This window comes from Oncorhynchus kisutch, linkage group LG23 (genome assembly GCF_002021735.2).
Source record: "Oncorhynchus kisutch isolate 150728-3 linkage group LG23, Okis_V2, whole genome shotgun sequence".
In the NCBI taxonomy this organism is placed as follows: domain Eukaryota; kingdom Metazoa; phylum Chordata; class Actinopteri; order Salmoniformes; family Salmonidae; genus Oncorhynchus; species Oncorhynchus kisutch.
In genome coordinates this window covers 572259-596547 of record NC_034196.2, presented here as the reverse complement: position 1 = coordinate 596547, position 24289 = coordinate 572259, and the positions used below count along the sequence as shown (strand labels likewise).

The following is a 24289-nucleotide window of genomic DNA, read 5'->3' as shown; positions in this document are numbered from 1 at the left end:
TTTTTGTTTTAGATTCCGTCTCTCACAGTTGAAGTGTACCTATGATAAAAATTACAGACCTCTGCATGCTTTGTAAGTAGGAAAACTGCGTGGTCCCATTGTGTTTATACTTGCGTACTATTTTTTGTACAGATGAACGTGGTACCTTCAGGCATTTGGACATTGCTCCCAAGGATGAACCAGACTTGTGGAGGTCTACAATGTTTTTTTCTGAGGTCTTGGCTGATTTCTTTTGATTTTCCCATGATGTCAAGCAAAGAGGCACTGAGTTTGAACGTAGGCCTTCAAACATTCAATTGACTCAAATTATGTCAATTAGCCTATCAGAAGCTTCTAAAGCAATGACATCATATTCTGGAATTTTCCAAGCTGTTAAAGGCACAGTCAACTTTGTGTATGGTAACTTCTGACCCACTGGGATTGTGATACAGTGAATTATAAGTGAAATAATCTATCTGGAAAGAATTTTTGGAAAAATGACTTGTGTCAGGCACACAGTAGATGTCCTAACCGACTTGCCAAAACTATAGTTTGTTAACAAGAAATTTGTGGAGTGGAGGAACAACGAGTTTTAATGACTCCATTCTAAGTGTTTGTGAACTTCCTACTTCAACTGTATATTGTGATTGGGCCATAAATGTGGAAAAAATCTAGCAATCTTTTTAGGCCATACTGGTCGCATATCTTTACTCTTGTAGAAGAGCTTATTGTAAGGGTCGGTGTTATCTGTGTAGCTTACATAAAGAATGTGATAGCTACTTACTCTGTCACTGATTCCTGGCTGTTGGTGTGGTGGTAGTTTTGTTGTTCTTGCTGTGCTCTTCTTGGCATGCAACTTCTGCTGATGACTTAACAAACAAACAAAGCAGAGCTCCTCAAATTACCTTCTAAGTCCGTGCAGAGAGGAGGATCGTGATCTCAACTGTCTCTGGCCCAGGATAAACTCAGAGAGCTAAACAGAGCTATTTAAATCTGCTGTGTCACTGGCAGGAGCAGGCTGCCAAGAAGACACCTGTGTGTGTGTGTGTGTGTGTGTGTGTGTGTGTGTGTGTGTGTGTGTGTGTGTGTGTGTGTGTGTGTGTGTGTGTGTGTGTGTGTGTGTGTGAGAGAAGGACTGTTCATCCCAAACAGGCTGACCCAGTCCTTGCCCCTGTCTGACCTCTGACCCATTTCTGTGTGTGTAGGTGCGATACCGTAGAGACAACCTCTCTGGCCGGCATCTCCAGCACTTCCCCATGCTGGATGACCTCATGAAGGACATGTGTGATGGAGCCGCTCTGCTGTCAGTGGTGCACTTCTACTGCCCCGAATGTATGAGGCTAGAGGGTAGGTTGTCTTCTAACTGCCTTGAACTCATGAGTTCAGAGCTGTCAAGCATACCGGATCCGGCCTGCGAGCCGATTCAATGCTGGTGGTTTGAGTAAAAAAATTATAACTCAATCTACATTTAAATTACTACAACCGAATAGAAACTGTGTAGAGATGATAATAGACCTGTATATAAAGTCTCTTCACTTGAATCATCAAAGCGCCAAGCATTGAACATTTAAAAAAGGATGGTTAGAGGACAATTTTGTGCGAATTTTGACAGCAAGGAAGTATTGCCTATTTTCAGTGCGGCCCTCTGGACCTCGGTGAAGACCGAATGCGTCCCACGGGGGAAAATGAGTTACACGCCCCTTTGGCTAGGGGGCACCCAAAGGAGGACGGAAAATGGGTGTCCTCCGGCTACACCGTGGTGCTACCTCAAAGAGTACTGTTGAGGCCACTGTAGACCTTCATTGCAAAACAGTGTCTCAGCGATTAACTTTTTAAACTTCTCACTCTATTCTAAATATGCACCATTCTGGTTTTAGATCTGGACATAGCATTGTTTCAGCCACTATGCTTGTTTAATGTGATGTGGTAAATTGCCTAGATCATAAAAAACATTGTGCTGCCCTATTTATAGACCTTTCCATTAGACATAACATTCATCTGTACGCAGACCACACGGTTATGTAAGCCATCGCACCGACTGTTGACCAAGCTATGTTAGAGCTGCAATCGGATTTTGTTGCATTACAGAAAGCCCTTGTTGATTTAAAACTTGTACTTAATGCGGGAAAAACAAAATATATGTTCTCTAATTCACAGACAAATCTCTGATGGGCTACATATTAAATAATCGAATGGCATTCTCATCGAGCTGGTTCCCGCCTATAAATACAGTGCCTTGCGAAAGTATTCGGCCCCCTTGAACTTTGCGACCTTTTGCCACATTTCAGGCTTCAAACATAAAGATATAAAACTGTATTTTTTTGTGAAGAATCAACAACAAGTGGGACACAATCATGAAGTGGAACGACATTTATTGGATATTTCAAACTTTTTTAACAAATCAAAAACTGAACAATTGGGCGTGCAAAATTATTCAGCCCCCTTAAGTTAATACTTTGTAGCGCCACCTTTTGCTGCGATTACAGCTGTAAGTCGCTTGGGGTATGTCTCTATCAGTTTTGCACATCGAGAGACTGACATTTTTTCCCATTCCTCCTTGCAAAACAGCTCGAGCTCAGTGAGGTTGGATGGAGAGCATTTGTGAACAGCAGTTTTCAGTTCTTTCCACAGATTCTCGATTGGATTCAGGTCTGGACTTTGACTTGGCCATTCTAACACCTGGATATGTTTATTTTTGAACCATTCCATTGTAGATTTTGCTTTATGTTTTGGATCATTGTCTTGTTGGAAGACAAATCTCCGTCCCAGTCTCAGGTCTTTTGCAGACTCCCATCAGGTTTTCTCCCAGAATGGTCCTGTATTTGGCTCCATCCATCTTCCCATCAATTTTAACCATCTTCCCTGTCCCTGCTGAAGAAAAGCAGACCCAAACCATGATGCTGCCACCACCATGTTTGACAGTGGGGATGGTGTGTTCAGGGTGATGAGCTGTGTTGCTTTTACGCCAAACATAACGTTTTGCATTGTTGCCAAAAAGTTCAATTTTGGTTTCATCTGACCAGAGCACCTTCTTCCACATGTTTGGTGAGTCTCCCAGGTGGCTTGTGGCAAACTTTAAATTACACTTTTTATGGATATCTTTAAGAAATAGCTTTCTTCTTGCCACTCTTCCATAAAGGCCAGATTTGTGCAATATACGACTGATTGTTGTCCTATGGACAGAGTCTCCCACCTCAGCTGTAGATCTCTGCAGTTCATCCAGAGTGATCATGGGCCTCTTGGCTGCATCTCTGATCAGTCTTCTCCTTGTATGAGCTGAAAGTTTAGAGGGACGGCCAGGTCTTGGTAGATTTGCAGTGGTCTGATACTCCTTCCATTTCAATATTATCGCTTGCACAGTGCTCCTTGGGATGTTTAAAGCTTGGGAAATCTTTTTGTATCCAAATCCGGCGTTAAACTTCTTCACAACAGTATCTCGGACCTGCCTGGTGTGTTCCTTGTTCTTCATGATGCTCTCTGCGCTTTTAACGGACCTCTGAGACTATCACAGTGCAGGTGCATTTATACGGAGACTTGATTACACACAGGTGGATTGTATTTATCATCATTAGTCATTTAGGTCAACATTGGATCATTCAGAGATCCTCACTGAACTTCTGGAGAGAGTTTGCTGCACTGAAAGTAAAGGGGCTGAATAATTTTGCACGCCCAATTTTTCAGTTTTTGATTTGTTAAAAAACTTTGAAATATCCAATAAATGTCGTTCCACTTCATGATTGTGTCCCACTTGTTGTTGATTCTTCACAAAAAAAAATACAGTTTTATATCTTTACGTTTGAAGCCTGAAATGTGGCAAAAGGTCGCAAAGTTCAAGGGGGCTGAATACTTTCGCAAGGCACTGTATCTGGGCGTCTGAATTGATAAAGGTCTAACGTTTAAAAAACAAACAAATTGTGATGTGATAGTTAAAAAGCTCATTTAAAATGTGCTTATTTTTTAGTCATAGATCTTGCCTCTCCATGAACAGAAGGAAGCAGATTGTGCAGTCAACTTTCCTGACAGTTCTTGACTCTGGTTACACCATTTACCAGAATTCAGCAGCCACTTAAACCTTTGTATGCCGTCTACCATAGCGCCCTTCGTTTTAACACAGGTGACAGGTTTAATACTCACCACTGCACCCTGTATCAGAAGGTCGCCTGGACCTCACTAAAGTTCCGTACAACACTTCATTACTTTCTTCTTGTTTACAAAGCTCTGCTCCACAAGCTTCCAACATACTTCACTTCCCTATTTACAAAAATAAATATGAGATACCAAACACATTCACAGGGTTGGTTAACTCTTGAGGTTCCGCTTGTCTCACAAAGTTTGGTAAATTCACCTTTCGATTTAACGCACTGCAGTTATGGAATACCTTACAAAACAAATTGCACCTGAATTCCCGGGTGCTGATAGGGTAGTTTAAAACGCTCTTATTAAATTAGTTTACTGATATGTGCAATTGTTTCAATTGATTATTATAAGTTGTTGTAATAACCTGATTACCCTTAACAAACAAGCGTTCTCTGTCGAGCACTGGTACACACTACCAAGTGAGCTATTTTTCAGATGTTGCCCTACACGAGTTGCACAGTAATAGCGTCACTGCTATTAGCTTCACGACATACATACTATGGAATGCAATTTGGGTCTTTGCGTGTCAAAAAATATACAGTAGCACTGTCAAAGCTGTACAAAAAACATCTGCAAACAAGCAAACACCGGCCAAGAACGATGCGTTTACAATACCGCAATGGTAATAAAGCAACTTCTGGGGTAGCTAGCTTTAGCTTGGTACCTAGCCAGCACCAATACAACCAGCCTGAAAACAATGACCAGTAGAAACTGCAGTCATTTTCATTATTCTTAGCAAGGATTTAGGAATCCTTGTGAGTAACTATTAGCTAGTTTGCCACTTGTTGTTCGCATATTGAAATTGAACTTCAGTTCATGAAAATAAATAGCTAGCCAGCTACTTAACCCTGTTGCCCAAAGCTAATGTTATAAGCAGCCAGCTAGCTTCATCTGGCTAGTGAGGCTCGACCAGACTGGGTTATGTGTTGTGAAGCTGGCCACAATAAGGATTAGGCACAATAGTGGAATTTGTGGTTTGCCTTCAAAATAAAAGTATGTCATTGACAGTGATGCAAATGAATAGAGATAGTAGAGTTATACCATACTTTTATTTTGAAAGTTAATCGCAAAGTCCACTATTGTGACTAATTCTTATTGTGGCTAGTTTCACATGGATGACTCCGACCACCATTAATCAAATAAGAACTGTCTGATGATGACACAGCATCCAAAGTTTTAGGAGTAGTGGTTGCTGAAAGTTGACTGCACAATCTGCTTCCTTTTGTTCATGGAGAGGCAAGATCTATTCCCAAAAAATAAGCCTGTTTTAAATCATAGCTTTTTAAATATCACGTCACAATTTTTTTTTAACGATTTTTTTAAAAATTTTTATCAATCCAGACGCCCAGCTAGCTAACTATAGCTACTGAAACAGATTATGTCATGTTGCTATGTTTTTGGGGAAGAACATTGTTTGCATCCTTGAGCTAGCTAGCTTTTTTGTATGACCAGCAGTGTAGGTGCGCGAGACAACTTTACCAGCATCATAGAATATGTATTGATGAATCGTTGTGGCATATGAAATACGAGTGATAGTGTAATCAATGTAATAACTACATAAGAAATGTAGGAACACGTTCAATTATTATGTGACGTGAGTCATATTCAGGTCCTGATTATTCAGCAAGCTTATTTGACCCAAATGGCGTTCCATATAAATCTTGGTTGAGAATGAAATGACTGAACAAACGAACAACGAAAAAGCACAGCAAGTAAGTGAAACAAATAGGTTTTGATTGTTTGTTATTATGATTAATATTGAATTTGGCCTTCACTACTATAGCCCAGAGAAACGCATTAATTAAATGTAAAAAGAAGAATGTAAAAAGAATCTGACCATGTTATTCTATTGAAGAAGCTGTCCTCCATAGGGTACTGTAGACCATGTTATTCTGTTGAAGAAGCTGTCCTCCATAGGGTACTGTATACCATGTTATTCTATTGACGAAGCTGTCCTCCATAGGGTACTGTACACCATGTTATTCTATTGAAGAAGCTGTCCTCCATAGGGTACTGTAGACCATGTTATTCTATTGACGAAGCTGTCCTCCATAGTGTACTGTAGACCATGTTATTCTATTGACGAAGCTGTCCTCCATAGGGTACTGTAGACCATGTTATTCTATTGACGAAGCTGTCCTCCATAGGGTACTGTACACCATGTTATTCTATTGAAGAAGCTGTCCTCCATAGGGTACTGTAGACCATGTTATTCTATTGACGAAGCTGTCCTCCATAGGGTACTGTAGACCATGTTATTCTGTTGAAGAAGCTGTCCTCCATAGGGTACAGTAGACCATGTTATTCTGTTGAAGAAGCTGTCCTCCATAGGGTACTGTAGACCATGTTATTCTGTTGAAGAAGCTGTCCTCCATAGGGTACTGTACACCATGTTATTCTATTGAAGAAGCTGTCCTCCATAGGGTACAGTAGACCATGTTATTCTATTGACGAAGCTGTCCTCCATAGGGTACTGTAGACCATGTTATTCTATTGACGAAGCTGTCCTCCATAGGGTACTGTACACCATGTTATTCTGTTGAAGAAGCTGTCCTCCATAGGGTACAGTAGACCATGTTATTCTATTGAAGAAGCTGTCCTCCATAGGGTACAGTAGACCATGTTATTCTGTTGAAGAAGCTGTCCTCCATAGGGTACTGTACACCATGTTATTCTATTGACGAAGCTGTCCTCCATAGTGTACAGTAGACCATGTTATTCTGTTGAAGAAGCTGTCCTCCATAGTGTACTGTAGACCATGTTATTCTGTTGAAGAAGCTGTCCTCCATAGGGTACAGTAGACCATGGTATTCTGTTGAAGAAGCTGTCCTCCATAGGGTACTGTAGACCATGTTATTCTGTTGAAGAAGCTGTCCTCCATAGTGTACAGTAGACCATGTTATTCTATTGACGAAGCTGTCCTCCATAGGGTACTGTAGACCATGTTATTCTATTGACGAAGCTGTCCTCCATAGGGTACTGTACACCATGTTATTCTATTGAAGAAGCTGTCCTCCATAGGGTACTGTACACCATGTTATTCTATTGAAGAAGCTGTCCTCCATAGGGTACTGTAGACCATGTTATTCTATTGACGAAGCTGTCCTCCATAGTGTACTGTAGACCATGTTATTCTATTGACGAAGCTGTCCTCCATAGGGTACTGTAGACCATGTTATTCTATTGACGAAGCTGTCCTCCATAGGGTACTGTACACCATGTTATTCTATTGAAGAAGCTGTCCTCCATAGGGTACTGTAGACCATGTTATTCTATTGACGAAGCTGTCCTCCATAGGGTACTGTAGACCATGTTATTCTGTTGAAGAAGCTGTCCTCCATAGGGTACAGTAGACCATGTTATTCTGTTGAAGAAGCTGTCCTCCATAGGGTACTGTAGACCATGTTATTCTGTTGAAGAAGCTGTCCTCCATAGGGTACTGTACACCATGTTATTCTATTGAAGAAGCTGTCCTCCATAGGGTACAGTAGACCATGTTATTCTATTGACGAAGCTGTCCTCCATAGGGTACTGTAGACCATGTTATTCTATTGACGAAGCTGTCCTCCATAGGGTACTGTACACCATGTTATTCTGTTGAAGAAGCTGTCCTCCATAGGGTACAGTAGACCATGTTATTCTATTGAAGAAGCTGTCCTCCATAGGGTACAGTAGACCATGTTATTCTGTTGAAGAAGCTGTCCTCCATAGGGTACTGTACACCATGTTATTCTATTGACGAAGCTGTCCTCCATAGTGTACAGTAGACCATGTTATTCTGTTGAAGAAGCTGTCCTCCATAGTGTACTGTAGACCATGTTATTCTGTTGAAGAAGCTGTCCTCCATAGGGTACAGTAGACCATGGTATTCTGTTGAAGAAGCTGTCCTCCATAGGGTACTGTAGACCATGTTATTCTGTTGAAGAAGCTGTCCTCCATAGTGTACAGTAGACCATGTTATTCTATTGACGAAGCTGTCCTCCATAGGGTACTGTAGACCATGTTATTCTATTGACGAAGCTGTCCTCCATAGGGTACTGTACACCATGTTATTCTATTGAAGAAGCTGTCCTCCATAGGGTACAGTAGACCATGTTATTCTATTGACGAAGCTGTCCTCCATAGGGTACTGTAGACCATGTTATTCTATTGAAGAAGCTGTCCTCCATAGTGTACTGTACACCATGTTATTCTATTGACGAAGCTGTCCTCCATAGGGTACAGTAGACCATGTTATTCTATTGACGAAGCTGTCCTCCATAGGGTACTGTACACCATGTTATTCTATTGAAGAAGCTGTCCTCCATAGGGTACAGTAGACCATGTTATTCTATTGACGAAGCTGTCCTCCATAGGGTACTGTACACCATGTTATTCTGTTGAAGAAGCTGTCCTCCATAGGGTACTGTAGACCATTTTATTCTGTTGAAGAAGCTGTCCTCCATAGTGTACAGTAGACCATGTTATTCTATTGACGAAGCTGTCCTCCATAGGGTACTGTAGACCATGTTATTCTATTGACGAAGCTGTCCTCCATAGGGTACTGTACACCATGTTATTCTATTGAAGAAGCTGTCCTCCATAGGGTACTGTACACCATGTTATTCTATTGACGAAGCTGTCCTCCATAGGGTACTGTACACCATGTTATTCTGTTGAAGAAGCTGTCCTCCATAGGGTACTGTACACCATGTTATTCTATTGACGAAGCTGTCCTCCATAGGGTACTGTACACCATGTTATTCTGTTGAAGAAGCTGTCCTCCATAGGGTACAGTAGACCATGTTATTCTGTTGAAGAAGCTGTCCTCCATAGGGTACTGTAGACAATGTTATTCTATTGAAGAATCTGTCCTCCATAGTGTACTGTAGACCATGTTATTCTATTGACGAAGCTGTCCTCCATAGGGTACAGTAGACCATGTTATTCTATTGACGAAGCTGTCCTCCATAGGGTACTGTACACCATGTTATTCTATTGAAGAAGCTGTCCTCCATAGGGTACAGTAGACCATGTTATTCTATTGACGAAGCTGTCCTCCATAGGGTACTGTACACCATGTTATTCTATTGAAGAAGCTGTCCTCCATAGGGTACTGTACACCATGTTATTCTGTTGAAGAAGCTGTCCTCCATAGGGTACTGTACACCATGTTATTCTATTGAAGAAGCTGTCCTCCATAGTGTACTGTAGACCATGTTATTCTGTTGAAGAAGCTGTCCTCCATAGGGTACTGTAGACCATGTTATTATATTGAAGAATCTGTCCTCCATAGGGTACAGTAGACCATGTTATTCTATTGAAGAAGCTGTCATCCATCTGGGCATGCAGATTATGTAGTGCCCTTTCCTTTATGTTTATGGCGACGACGGAGCTTTAGATTTAAATTCTTATCAACTGAGCCTATCACATTTATTTTTTAAAGCCCTTTCTATGTGTCTTCCAGATATTTGCCTGAAAGTGGTGTCCTCCGTAGCAGACAGCCTGTACAACATCCAGCTCTTGAGGGAGTTTTGTAATGAGTACCTGAACCGAAGCTTCCACCTGCGTCCAGAAGATGTGCTGTATGCTCCCCCAGTGCTGAAGGTGAGCCCCCATTCTACTACTTTACCTCAGTGGAGAAACAGAGGCTATCATTCTTTCTTGATTAGCCTCACTCATTGCTTCTCATAGCGCATTGTAGGAGGTCAGACCTCTTCCATTGTGTTTCAAGAGGAATTGAGGAAATACAAAGAGACCCTGTTTGAATACTTTTAATGTATATCTCTGCTCCCTCCCTTCTGTGATTCAAACTAAATAAGGGGTTCCATTACATGGCTTTAACCTATCCAATCCTATCAGAACATTGGCCAGTTCTATAAAGAGGGAAGTAGGATGCATCTTGAAAGCATTTAAACAGGACCTCAATGCACTCACTACTAGCAGACATACATGTAAATGCCAGAATAAAGGAAACACCAACATAGTCTTAATAGGGATTTGGGCCACAGCAAGCCAGAACAGCTTAAATGCACATCGACATAGATTCTATAATTGTTTGGTGTCGCACCCCTCCAATAGAGTTCCGTTCTTCCACAAGAAATTCCATAATTTTGTGTTTTGGGTCGTGGAAAACGCTGTCTCAATACACTATGTATCCCTCATTTGCTTAAGTGTTTCCATTATTTTGGCAGTTACCAGTTATTTAAACACTCTCCAATGTTGTGGTGTTGACTCTGTTGTTTCTGACATCTTTCCAAAGCACAATGTCATGGTGTTCATCGCAGAGCTATTCTGGTGGTTTGAGATCCTCAAGCCCGACTTTGTCCAGCCCCGGGACTTGCAAGAAGTCAAAGACGGTACAGACGTTGTATTCTTCTTCATATAATATATTATTTTACACTGTTGTATAATATGTGCTACTGCCTTTTCATTCATCCAGAGCCAATGTTTTCATCAGGTTTTTTTCATTTGTCTTTGAGCTACTCATAAGAACACTAATCTTTAAGGTTCCTCAGTGTTCTGGTTGACACTCTTTGCCCTCAATCTCATAGTGAGGTCACTGCTGCAGCCCAAGGATTCCCGCCCCCATGTCTCCATCTCCAATGCTACCAAACGCAACTTCCTGGCCACACCTGGCTCTCCTGACATCATAACAACGTCCCATAGCCCAGATATCTGTAACAGGTACTACTTGAAACTCACTTTTCTGTCAGTCTGTTTCTGTCTGTGTTATCTTAGTTTTCTGCTAGGATTGGAATGAGCTTTTGCTCACGTGTGTGTGTGTGTGTGCATACCTGTGTGTGTGCGGGTGTGCTTGTGTGTGTCAGGGTTTCTGTTAGCCGGTAATTGCTGGCTTTTGGCCGATTTTAAAATAAATGAAAAGTTGATAAATAAAATTGTAACCGGCCAAATTGTCCAGAGCTGACATGCTACTGAGGAGAGAGAGAAAACAAGAGAGGAGCCTCGGCCTAGGCTGCTGTTGATGGCGAAGTTGGAGGCCTTTTTCATTGAAGTAAAATATAGTGAAAAGCCTAAAAGGCAGGGCTTTAGACTGCGACCCTTTGACTTGGCTGTGCGAGTTCAAACATTTATTGGTTGCATCGGTGCGGGCTGCAAAAGTACCAAAAATGCCAAAGTACCTGTTTCGCGGGGGCATGCTGCTGCACTCTCTCCTTTTTGGGCTCCCGAGTAGCGCAGCATCTCAGTGCAAGAGGCTTCAATATGGTACCTGGTTCGAATCCAGGCAGTATCACATCCGGCTGTGATTGGGAGTCCCATAGGCCGGAGTAGGCCATCATTATAAATAACAATTTGTTCTTAACTGACTTGCCTAGTTAAATAAATAAAAAAATATATACACTAGTTTGGAATCACTTAGAAATGTCCTTCTTTTTGAAAGAAAAGCAATTTTTTTGGTCCATTTAAAATAACATCAAATTGATCAGAAATACAGTGTAAATTACTATTGTGGCTGGTAACGGCAGATTTTTAATGGAATACAGTGGTGCAAAAAAGTATTTAGTCAGCCACCAATTGTGCAAGTTCTCCCACTTAAAAAGATGAGACGCCTGTAATTTTCATCATAGGTACACTTCAACTATGACAGACAAAATGAGGGAAAAAAATCTAGAAAATCACACTGTAGGATTTTTAATGAATTTATTTGCAAATTATGGTGGAAAATAAGTATTTGGTCACCTACAAACAAGCAAGATTTCTGGCTCTCACAGACCTGTAACTTCTTCTTTTACACACTGTGGCTGAGGAAAGGCACTTCTCCCAATATAAGTGAACCCCAAATCAATGTAGTTCTCATATTTGCGCCTCTTCGATGGTCCAACGTCCCTGTCTGTTGTTTGGTGCTTTCCCTGGTAAGGGGGCAGTAGCTCTGCATCAGATTCACAACTGTCAGTGTCCATGCTAGCTGGGCTAGCAATAAATGTAGAATTACTGATGTTAGCATTGGATGTGCTCGTGAGAGCAGAACAACTTGTGTCATGGACAGGTGCAGGTGTAGTACTGCTGGTAGTACCAGAACTACCAGTAGAGCTGGTATGTGTCTGTGGACACGGGCCTAACTTTTTTAACCATTTATCAATTTTTGAGCAAATGGAATGAGCAGCAGCTACGCTTGGCTACATACGGACCGTTAGTAGAATTCCCGTCGAGAGAGTAACGGTTAATGGGATTGGATGTTAATTATTTGACATTGTGTTGTTATTTTGCCGAAGACTAGATGGTTAAATTGTATTTTTGGCAGTGAAACGAGGCTACTCAGGTGAGAAGAAAACATCACCCAAATAAATAGCCCCTTGGAAAATCTAAATGGACTGTTTGAAAATGTGAATCATATTTTTATTTGGTGTACCCCCGACGGCATTGCGCGTAACCCAGTTTGGAAATAGCCGGCCTAAAACATTCTTCCTCACCTTAAGTTCAATGGCGGAATCAGTTGGAGCGTCGGTGCGCACCAACTTCATATCATAGGCCTGCAGTATAATAGGTTAATAGCAACACCACACTAAACCTTCACAAAAGCTTCTAATCTTTATTAGGGTAATATAAAAAGTAAGTAAAAAAAAAAAAAGATGAGAGGCCTGTAATTTTCATCATAGGTACACTTCAACTATGACAGACAAAATGAGAAAAAAAATTCCAGATCGAGGGAGATTATCAGTGGTCTTGTATGTCTTCCATTTCCTAATAATTGCTCCCACAGTTGATTTCTTCAAACCAAGCCTGCCCTCCCCTCAACAGCCTCAAATAGGCTATTTCATTTCACAAAAATATTTTATATAATTAATTTCAAACAAAGGCATTGGCATGAGAAAAACTTACCAGTCCAAAACAATGTCCTCTCCGTTCAAAAAATATTCCTCCATTTGGGAATCGCTAAATGAATCATCCTCCAACAATCTCTGTCTCATTTTCCTGATCAATTTCTTCTAAAATTGTGTGTACATCTGTATATCTAGACTTAGATTTAGCTTTCCCTGACTTAGTCGCCATACTGATTGATATATAAACAGCTGAAGACTTGCTTTACCAAAACAACGCTGTGTGTAACATGCGTTGCTCCTTCCGGTATGAAACTTCAATGGCGAATGACCCTCTTTACGCCGGAGTTTACTACATGGGTTGGTCTTCCAACACATAAACTTTATATATTGCCGTTTACCTCAGCTCATTGGCTATCTACCCAGCTAGATTTCAAGACGATCAGTGGTCATTGGGTTAAAATACAGTCAATCAACGAAACAGCGGTCATATCATTGGTGCACAATGATGTCATTACTTGTTGTCTTCAAATCGGTTTCTTTCAGTCAACATGTCCCGCGAAATGACCCATCAGGTTTGGTTGTGTTACAAACAAACCAGTTGATTGCAATGAAACCAAACATGACTGGAAAAGTCACGTTTCGTGTGTGTATTTCACAAAATGTTTTGTGTTAGGCTATAAAAATGGATTTTATCAAACAAAAGACCATTCATTGTGTAACAATGAGCATTGGGATTGCAAACAGAGGAAGATCTTCAAAGGTAAACAATTTATTTTATTGCAGTTTGTGATTTTGTTACGCCTGTGCTGGTTGAAATAGTTGTTTTTTATGGGGCTCTATCCTCAGATAATCGCATCGTATTCTTTTGCAGTAAATCCTTTTTTAAATCTGACAAAGCAGTTGGATTAGCAAGATTCTAGGCTTTCGAAACATGTGAGACACTTGTATTTTCATGAATGTTTAATATGACTATTTATGTAGCGATCACCGTGTGTTGTCAATTTCATCCCGCTAACGGGTTCTGTGTGCAGAGAGGTTAAATGTGCAGAAGTACTATCTCACAGCTCGATGAAACCTTCACTTTTGCGCATAGTTTATTTTTTAAAACACTCACTCCCTGTGCTGGCTTCCGGACTCTCAGCGCACTCGTTACAGAATAACACCTCACCTAAGGGAAGCATCAGGAAGTGTTTTTTTGTCAGTGTTAATGACGTCGGGTCCGGGAGCTAATACAGGCTCTCATGCCTCCGCCAGATCGCCAGGATACCCTGCCTTAGCCGGCTCGTCAGGCTTTCCTGCCCCAGCCAGATTGCCAGGCTCCCCTGCCTCAGCCGGCTCGTCAAGCTCCCCTGCCTCAGCCGGCTCTTCGGGCTTTCATGCCTCCGCAAGATCGCCAGGCTCCCCTGCCTCAGCCAGCTCGTCGGGCTCCCCTGCCTCAGCCGAATTGCCACGTTCCCCTGCCTCAACCAGCTCCCCTGCCTCACCCGGCTCGTCGGGCTTTCATGCCTCCGCCAGATCGCCAGGCGCCCCTGCCTCAGCCGGTCTGTCATGTTCCCGCGCCCCAGCCAGCTCGACAGGTACCCGCGCCTCAGCAGGGGTGACCGGTCCACTTTTGATCCCCGGGTTCATCCCCTTTGTCGGCGTCCTGCGGCTGGAGCTGCTCGTCGGAGAGGGAGTATACGTGACAGCACCCCCTCCGGCCTCTAGGTCATCAAGCTGCTGATTATCCCGCACACCTGTCACCATCATCAAGCGCACCAGCGCCTCATGACACTCACCTGGACTCCATCACCTCCTTGATTATCTTCCCTATATCTGTCACAATCCTTTGGTTATTTCCTCAGGTGTTATTGACTCTGTTTCATGTCAGTCCATTGTTTGTGTTCATTGTTTTGTTTATTTATTAAAACACTCACTCCCTGTACTTGCTTCCGGACTCTCAGCGCACTCGTTATACAGGTACTTTCCCGAAACGAATAACACAAACAACTGGATTAGTTATTCCTTTCATGGCCTGCCTCCAGTCCACTTACCGATATCTGAACAAGAGAGCCTCATCGAAATTGGATTCTGTGAAAATTGAATTTTGAACCACTGGCAAATTTCTGGATAGGGCTGCGAATATCCTCAGAATATCCTGCCTTGGCAAATCGCAATGTTAAGACACTGATGCCCTTTGCAACCACGTACCAATGTGAGAGTGGATTCTCGGCCCTCACTAGCATGAAAACTAAATACAGGCACAGACTGTTTGTGGAAAATGATTTAAGACTCAGACTCTCTCCAACATTGCAGAGTTATGTGCATCCTTTCAAGCACACCCTTCTCATTAACCTGTGCTGAATTATTCACGTTTTTGATGAACAAATAAGGTTTAATATGTAAGATGGTTAAATAAAGAGCAAAATGGTTGATTATTATTATTTGTGCCCTGGTCCTATAAGAGCTCTTTGTCACTTCCCACGAGACGGGTTGTGACAAAAACAAATTCTTATGTATAATAAATGTATTGTATTGTGTGTTTGCCTTTGCGGCAAAACTGTGATGGCAATGATGGCAAAAAACAACATTTGAGAAATTCATGTTGGTGTCGTAGAATGCCACCGGCATATCTCGATCTCTCTCTCTTTCTCTCTGGGACTAAGCTTCTCGTGTGGCCTAATGGGTTACATACCCGATGCATATGGATGACCGGTACATGTCTCAAATGTCCGATAAATTCAAATCTTCACTGTCAATTGTCCAGCGCCAAATTCTCCTGACGCAAACCCTGGTGTGTGCGTGTTTGGGAAACTAATGCCCGATTTCTTTATTTTGCAGTACCAAAGTCAGTCCTGCGTCTAGCCCCTCACACTTATTACTCCCCCTGAGACAGAGGCAACAGAAGTCCATACAGAAGAATGACGCCTCAGGTAAGATTGACTTGAACTGTACTATGCTAAATTGTATATTTTCTTTTCACATTGTCCTTTTTATGTGTAATTAGGCCAGCCCAGCACGGCTTGGCTTGCTCCTATAGTGTGAATCTTATTTGACCTTTTATTTAAGCAGGGAGCCACCATTAAGACTAGGGTCTCTTTCACATAACACAAATATTTTTTTTTTACATAGCTATCCCTTTAAAAACATTTTGCTAAACCTAAGCTTCCAAATACGCTGGATCTTCACAACTAGCTATCTAGCTAAACTGCAACCCTGGATGATTACCCCTGGCTAGCGTTTCCACCCACTTAGCTTGAAGCTAGCCCGGCCTGCGCTACCACCGTAGCATACTCCTGAGCTACAATACCCGGGCCCACGACCGGTCTATCGATGTCACCGCATGAAGAGGAATAAACAGACTCACCCCATCGCGACGTCCCCCAAAGGCTAACTCTCTAGCCCTCGCTATCTCCCTGCTTGCTAATTCGGCCTGCTAACTGCTAGCTTGTCCAGCTCCGGTCCGCTAACTGCTACCTTGTCTAGCCCGGGCCTACAAACTGTTAGCTTGTTAGCACAGGCCTGCTAACCGCCTGAATCGCCGCGTCCCAAACGCCCACCGGACCCATATTTACTTTCTATCTCTTTTGACTTTTAATTTGTTTATACCTTCCGGAAACCTGCCTCACCCAATGTGATACGGAATCGCTATTATTTTTTATTTATTTTTAGAACACACTCAAGAACCTCCAGCAGCTAACCAGCTAACTAGCTACAAGCTATTTAGTCATTGTTCGTTTTTTTTAACCTGGATAACACTCGCCAGTCCAGCTTCCCTTCCCCATCCACCGCTGCCCCCTGGACACTGATCTCTTGGCTACATAGCTGATGCACGCTGGACTGTCCATAAATCACGGTACTCCATTCTGCTTGTTTGTTTTATCTGTTGGCCCCGTTGCCTAGTCTACGCCATTTTACCTGCTGTTGTTGTGCTAGCTGATTAGCTGTTGTCTCACCTACTGTTTTAGCTAGCTTTCCCAATTCAACACCTGTGATTACTGTATGCCTCGCTGTATGTCTCTCTCAAATGTCAATATGCCTTGTATACTGTTGTTCAGGTTAGTTATCATTGTTTTAGTTCACAATGGAGCCCCTAGTTCCACTCTTCATACCCCTGATAACTCCTTTGTCCCACCTCCCACACATGCGGTGACCTCACCCATTACTACCAGCATGTCCAGAGATACAACCTCTCTCATCATCACCCAGTGCCTGGGCTTACCTCCGCTGTACCCGCACCCCACCATACCCCTGTCTGCGCATTATGCCCTGAATATATTCTACCATGCCCAGAAACCTGCTCCTCTTATTCTCTGTCCCCAACGCTCTAGGCGACCAGTTTTGATAGCCTTTAGCCGCACCCTCATACTACTCCTTCTCTGTTCCGCGGGTGATGTGGAGGTAAACCCAGGCCCTGCATGTCCCCAGGCACCCTCATTTGTTGACTTCTGTGTTCGAAAAAGCCTTGGTTTCATGCATGTCAACATCAGAAGCCTCCTCCCTAAGTTTGTCTTACTCACTGCTTTAGCACACTCTGCTAACCCTGATGTCCTTGCTGTGTCTGAATCCTGGCTCAGGAAGGCCACCAAAAATTCAGAGATTTCCATACCCAACTATAACATCTTCCGTCAAGATAGAACTGCCAAAGGGGGAGGAGTTGCAGTTTACTGCAAAGATGGCCTGCAAAGTAATGTCATACTTTCCAGGTCCATACCCAAACAGTTCGAACTACTAATTTTGAAAATTACTCTCTCCAGAAATAAGTCTCTCACGGTTGCCGCCTGCTACCGACCCCCCTCAGCTCCCAGCTGTGCCCTGGACACCATTTGTGAATTGATCGCCCCCCATCTAGCTTCAGAGTTTGTTCTGTTAGGTGACCTAAACTGGGATATGCTTAACACCCCGCCAGTCCTACAATCTAAGCTAGATGCCCTCAATCTCACACAAATCATCAAGGAACCCACCAGGTACAACCCTAACTCTGTAAACAAGGGCTCCCTCATAGACGTCATCCTGACCAACTGGCCCTCCAAATACACCTCCGCTGTCTTCAACCAGGATCTCAGCGATCACTGCCTCATTGCCTGTATCCGCTACGGAGCCGCAGTCAAACGACCACCCCTCATCACTGTCAAACGCTCCCTAAAACACTTCTGTGAGCAGGCCTTTCTAATCGACCTGGCCCGGGTATCCTGGAAGGACATTGACCTCATCCCGTCAGTTGAGGATGCCTGGTCATTCTTTAAAAGTAACTTCCTCACCATTTTAGATAAGCATGCTCCGTTCAAAAAATGCAGAACTAAGAACAGATACAGCCCTTGGTTCACCCCAGACCTGACTGCCCTCGACCAGCACAAAAACATCCTGTGGCGGACTGCAATAGCATCGAATAGTCCCCGTGATATGCAACTGTTCAGGGAAGTCCGGAACCAATACACGCAGTCAGTCAGGAAAGCTAAGGCCAGCTTCTTCAGGCAGAAGTTTGCATCCTGTAGCTCCAACTCCAAAAAGTTCTGGGACACTGTGAAGTCCATGGAGAACAAGAGCACCTCCTCCCAGCTGCCCACTGCACTGAGGCTAGGTAACACGGTCACCACTGATAAATCCATGATTATCGAAAACTTCAATAAGCATTTCTCAACGGCTGGCCATGCCTTCCGCCTGGCTACTTCAACCTCGGCCAACAGCTCCGCCCCCCCCGCAGCTCCTCGCCCAAGCCTCTCCAGGTTCTCCTTTACCCAAATCCAGATAGCAGATGTTCTGAAAGAGCTGCAAAACCTGGACCCGTACAAATCAGCTGGGCTTGACAATCTGGACCCTCTATTTCTGAAACTATCTGCCACCATTGTCGCAACCCCTATTCCCAGCCTGTTCAACCTCTCTTTCATCTCGTCTGAGATCCCCAAGGATTGGAAAGCTGCCGCAGTCATCCCCCTCTTCAAAGGGGGAGACACCCTGGACCCAAACTGTTACAGACCTATATCCATCCTGCCCTGCCTATCTAAGGTCTTCGAAAGCCAAGTCAACAAACAGGTCACTGACCATCTCGAATCCCACCGTACCTTCTCCGCTGTGCAATCTGGTTTCCGAGCAGGTCATGGGTGCACCTCAGCCACACTCAAGGTACTAAACGACATCATAACCGCCATCGATAAAAGACAGTACTGTGCAGCCGTCTTCATCGACCTCGCCAAGGCTTTCGACTCTGTCAATCACCATATTCTTATCGGCAGACTCAGTAGCCTCGGTTTTTCGGATGACTGCCTTGCCTGGTTCACCAATTACTTTGCAGACAGAGTTCAGTGTGTCAAATCAGAGGGCATGCTGTCCGGTCCTCTGGCAGTCTCTATGGGGGTGCCACAGGGTTCAATTCTCGGGCCGACTCTTTTCTCTGTGTATATCAATGATGTTGCTCTTGCTGCGGGCGATTCCCTGATCCACCTCTACGCAGACGACACCATTCTATATACTTTCGGCCCGTCTTTGGACACTGTGCTATCTAACCTCCAAACAAGCTTCAATGCCATACAACACTCCTTCCGTGGCCTCCAACTGCTCTTAAACGCTAGTAAAACCAAATGCATGCTTTTCAACCGGTCGCTGCCTGCACCTGCATGCCCGACTAGCATCACCACCCTGGATGGTTCCGACCTAGAATATGTGGACGTCTATAAGTACCTAGGTGTCTGGCTAGACTGCAAACTCTCCTTCCAGACTCATATCAAACATCTCCAATCGAAAATCAAATCAAGAGTCGGCTTTCTATTCCGCAACAAAGCCTCCTTCACTCACGCCGCCAAGCTTACCCTAGTAAAACTGACTATCCTACCGATCCTCGACTTCGGCGATGTCATCTACAAAATGGCTTCCAACACTCTACTCAGCAAACTGGATGCAGTCTATCACAGTGCCATCCGTTTTGTCACTAAAGCACCTTATACTACCCACCACTGCGACTTGTATGCTCTAGTCGGCTGGCCCTCGCTACATATTCGTCGCCAGACCCACTGGCTCCAGGTCATCTACAAGTCTATGGTAGGTAAAGCTCCGCCTTATCTCAGCTCACTGGTCACGATGGCAACACCCATCCGTAGCACGCGCTCCAGCAGGTGTATCTCACTGATCATCCCTAAAGCCAACACCTCATTTGGCCGCCTTTCGTTCCAGTACTCTGCTGCCTGTGACTGGAACGAATTGCAAAAATCGCTGAAGTTGGAGACTTTTATCTCCCTCACCAACTTCAAACATCAGCTATCTGAGCAGCTAACCGATCGCTGCAGCTGTACATAGTCTATTGGTAAATAGCCCACCCTTTTCACCTACCTCATCCCCGTACTGTTTTTATTTATTTACTTTTCTGCTCTTCTGCACACCAATATCTCTACCTGTACATGACCATCTGATCTTTTATCACTCCAGTGTTAATCTGCAAAATTGTAATTATTTGCCTACCTCCTCATGCCTTTTGCACACATTGTATATAGACCCCCCCTTCGTTTTCTACTGTGTTATTGACTTGTTAATTGTTTACTCCATGTGTAACTCTTTGTTGTATGCTCACACTGCTATGCTTTATCTTGGCCAGGTCGCAGTTGCAAATGAGAACTTGTTCTCAACTAGCCTACCTGGTTAAATAAAGGTGAAATAAAAAAAATAAAAACATTCCTCAATAAGAAGGTCCGCAAGCACCAGAACCTTATTTATTTATTTTGTATTTGGTTTCAGCAGTGAGTTGCTTTTTAAAAATAAAAGCAGATTTACCTAGTTCGGTGGAGACCCGAGGATCCTTGAGTTAACCAACATGAGAAGCACAATATCAGACTTATAGTCGTACTGTAAGTTAGTGATGTTAAGTTTCACAAATGAGTAATGCTCATCACAATTTTTGATTTTTATCTCAATCCCATAATGTCACAAAGGCTGATGCTATTGTTTAATATTTTGTGTCTGTGTTTAGGGCAGAGAAACAGGTCCAACTCTCTGTCACGTGTGGACAGTCAAGTTCAGGGGTCAAGCCTGGCCTGGCCAGAGAGAAGACAGAGGTGAGTGGTTCATTTAACATTTCAGTAATATATGCTGAAACAAGATAAAAGAAAAGCGAGATTTCAAGTATGTGCAGCTAGGGAAGGTGAACTACAACAGTGTCCTTTCATACTTCTCAGAACCCTTTCCACCTGCATGTTCAAGTTCACCTCTGGCTTCGTTAGATAGTGATGTTGAAAGATATTGTTATGGCAGTATCATGGTCTTACTTTGATCTTTCTCCTCTTTCCTCCCCTCTTTTCATCTCACCCCGTTCTACTCTCCCACTCGCTCCCCTCCCCACCCAGACCCCTTTCCCAGCCGGTGCCCTACGCCCTCCACTTCCCCCTGGAGAGAGAGTGCGATGGCCTGAGCCTGGCCCACTCCATCAGCAAGGACAGCCTGGGATCCAACATCATCAGCATCACACCCAAACACGTGCCTGGTGGGCCGGGGATGGGTGTACAACTGCCCCCCCACAGGCTCAACGGTCAGGACATGATGGGCCACATCCGCTTCAAGGACAAGGAGATGGAGGAGGAAGAGCTGGTGGCCATCATCCACCCGGCGGCTCTGGCCAGGTGCTACGGCCCCCGTGCCTCCCCCGAGAGTGATGAAATGGAGCAGGATGACCTGGAGGTCCAGAGTGAGGTGACCTCCAGAGTGTCCAGTGCTCGGCACGCCTACTGCCTCGCTGCCCCTCACCCCGACCGCCTCGCTGCCCCTCACCCCGACCCCCAGCCTGAGAGTTTCTACCTGGAGCCCCTGATGCCAGCTGTTTTTAAGACCGCCAAAGAGAAGAGCATCAGCCTGAACAAGGAGGAGGAAAGCGGGGAGAGTACAAGCAAAGCGGTCCTTAAGAGAACCACTGAGGGTCTTAATTGCACGTTCACCCCCATCCCCAATGTGGAGGCCACCTCTGGTCCCTTCAGACCACCCACGAAGGGGGGTACGGGTTCTTCTCAGCTCCCTCTGATGGGGGCAGCAGAGCCCATCACCAGGGATCAGTCTTGTGGCTTCTTCCTCCACCTGTCACCGGAGCCCGGGGACCAAACGACGACCTTCTTGGGGCTGGCACCGAGCTACAGCCCCTTCCCCACCGCCATTACTACAGCTTGGGTGGGCCGAGACTCATACTCTGAGATTGCAAACCTGGAAGAGGAGGAGGAGGAGGAGGAGGAGGATCAGATGGAGCTGGCCAAGGAAGTGGTGAGGAGGGTCATGGGGAAGTGCCTGGGAGAGGGAGGGGAGAGCAAAGGGGAACCGGAGGGGGGCGAGGGCGAGTCGGCCAAGCTCCGGGAGGACATGAAGGTGTGCGAGCGCGAGGACAAGGAAGGCCTGGAAGCCTGGAGCGGACCGTCCAGCCCTTGCCTTAGCACGGCATCTTGGGCCAGCAGTGTGTGCAACAGCGGCACCATGCGAATGACCAGCTTTGCAGAGCGCAAGCTCCACCGAAAGGTCAACAGCTTTCCCGACGACTGCTCCAATAACAGCAGCTCCCAAAAGACCACACCCGATGGCTCGGAGAGCGCCCCCTACACTCTAGGAGGCTTGTGGTGCCTGCAGGCTCCTAGCCCATGTCGGCTGGCTAAAGACGGTGCTTTGCGGGTCAGAAAGGAAGTTGGCACCACCAACGTCCTGGCCTCAGAGCTGGTGCAGCTCCACATGCAGCTGGAGGAGCAGCGGCGGTCCATAGAGCACCAAAAGAAGAAGATGGAGACCATATCGGCGTGCCAGCGACTCAAGCTGGGCAAGGCTGCCTTCCTCAACATTGTCAAGAAGGGGGGTGGCAAGAACAACATGCTGCCCCAGCCCCTTAAACACCTGGAGACCCAATATCAGACGGCCGGCAAGGACAAGGCTTGCAGGGACGACTCGTGTTTGGATGTCCTGAAGGGTCAGAGGAAGGAGGGACAGCAGCAGAGGGACAGGGACAACAGAACAAACAGTGGCGGTGCAGGGCCGCCGGATGAGGCGGGGGTCGAGCCAGACCTGAGCGAGTGTAGCCGCTCCATAGAGTTGCTGAATGAAGCCATCAGTGCCATTCAGCAACAGATGATGCAGCTGTCTCTACAGCAGGACCGTCTGATAAAGCAGAGCGTCCAGTCACCCCTAGGGGTCCTGCATGCCGCCTCCCTTCTATCCCTGCCATCATCCCCTACACCCAACCAAGACACCTCTTCAATTCCTTCCTCAGACTCCACCGTTACCCCCACCACTCACTCAGACTCCACCGCTACCCCCACCGCTCACTCAGACTCCACCGCTACCCCCACCGCTCACTCAGACTCCACCGCTACCCCCACCGATTCCAAATTCCGCCCGGCCGTGCGTTTCATGGAGACCATCACCACCGCTCCACCCGTCCGCCGCCCTCCCAAACTGAGCTCCGGATGCAGCCCCAGGACCAAACCCGCAGAACTCAAACTGACTAAGGAGAATGGCAGGCTGGCTTCCAAGACCGGCACCCTTGCATCCAACACAGACCCTAGGCGCTCCCCGGGGTGGCACACCACCTCCCGAGGGGAGCAGGATAGGGACCGGAGTCAGAACAGCAGCCCCACCTGCGTGATATTCACAGAGAGCCCAAGGGCCTTGGAGAGAGGCACGCTCCGTAGCACCACCTTCAAGATCAGAGATGATGCCAACCAGCGCAGCCACAGAGACGGGCCCACCCTTAACCCTAAGCATACCCCCCCTAAGGATTCAACCCCCTATGGCACCCCTCTCACACCCCACTGTGTGGACGCGGCTGAGGGGCGGGAGCATAGCGGCTCAGGGAAGGAGATCGAGCCCGGCGAGGAGGGAGGTCGAGGGAAAGGCCAGCTGATTGAGGTAGACCTGTCTGACCAGAAGGAACCATCGGAGGGAAAAGACTCCGATATAGGGGACACCTCGGCAGACGGAGAACAGAAGTCAGGACTGGGTTTCTTCTTCAAGGTAGGAATTTTACTAAAAGTGGCAGCATCTCAATAGTCTCTCCTCGTCTGAAGTAATGAATTTCCCCTTGAGGGACAATACATTTGTATTAGTGCTGTCAAAGTTAACGTGTTAATGACAGTTAGCTTTTACAATTGTATTTTATTTGTATAATTCTTTTCACCCAAAAGGTTGGTGAGAAACCCTTAAAGGTCCAATGCAGCCATTTTTATCTCAATATCAAATACTTTCTGGATAACAATTAAGTACCTTAGTGTGATTGTTTGCAATTAAAATGAAATAATAATACATTTAGTTAATACTATATTAGTTAATACTAGCAGCATTTCGCTGTGCTGTCTGAATAGTGCTCGAATCAACGCAATATTAGTTAATACTAGCAGCATTTCGCTGTGCTGTCTGAATAGTGCTCGAATCAACGCAATATTAGTTAATACTAGCAGCATTTCGCTGTGCTGTCTGAATAGTGC

At 45.0% G+C, this 24289-nt stretch overlaps 1 protein-coding gene across 4 annotated transcripts in view; it reads left to right on the top strand.

Moving 5' to 3' along the window:
- Positions 1 to 24289, top strand: part of LOC109882972 (calmodulin-regulated spectrin-associated protein 1-B) — a 102794-nt gene that overhangs the window by 45469 nt on the left and 33036 nt on the right. For all 4 annotated transcript variants that reach the window (XR_004204982.1, XR_004204981.1, XM_031802755.1 and 1 more), the window contains exons 6-12: positions 1185 to 1326; positions 9563 to 9702; positions 10358 to 10454; positions 10650 to 10782; positions 15699 to 15790; positions 20815 to 20899; positions 21188 to 23819. Coding sequence is in view for 2 of the 4 variants with exons in the window: in XM_031802755.1 (XP_031658615.1) it covers positions 1185 to 1326; positions 9563 to 9702; positions 10358 to 10454; positions 10650 to 10782; positions 15699 to 15790; positions 20815 to 20899; positions 21188 to 23819 (3321 nt within the window). In the remaining 2 variants the exon portion in view is untranslated. The remainder of the gene's footprint in view (positions 1 to 1184; positions 1327 to 9562; positions 9703 to 10357; positions 10455 to 10649; positions 10783 to 15698; positions 15791 to 20814; positions 20900 to 21187; positions 23820 to 24289) is intronic.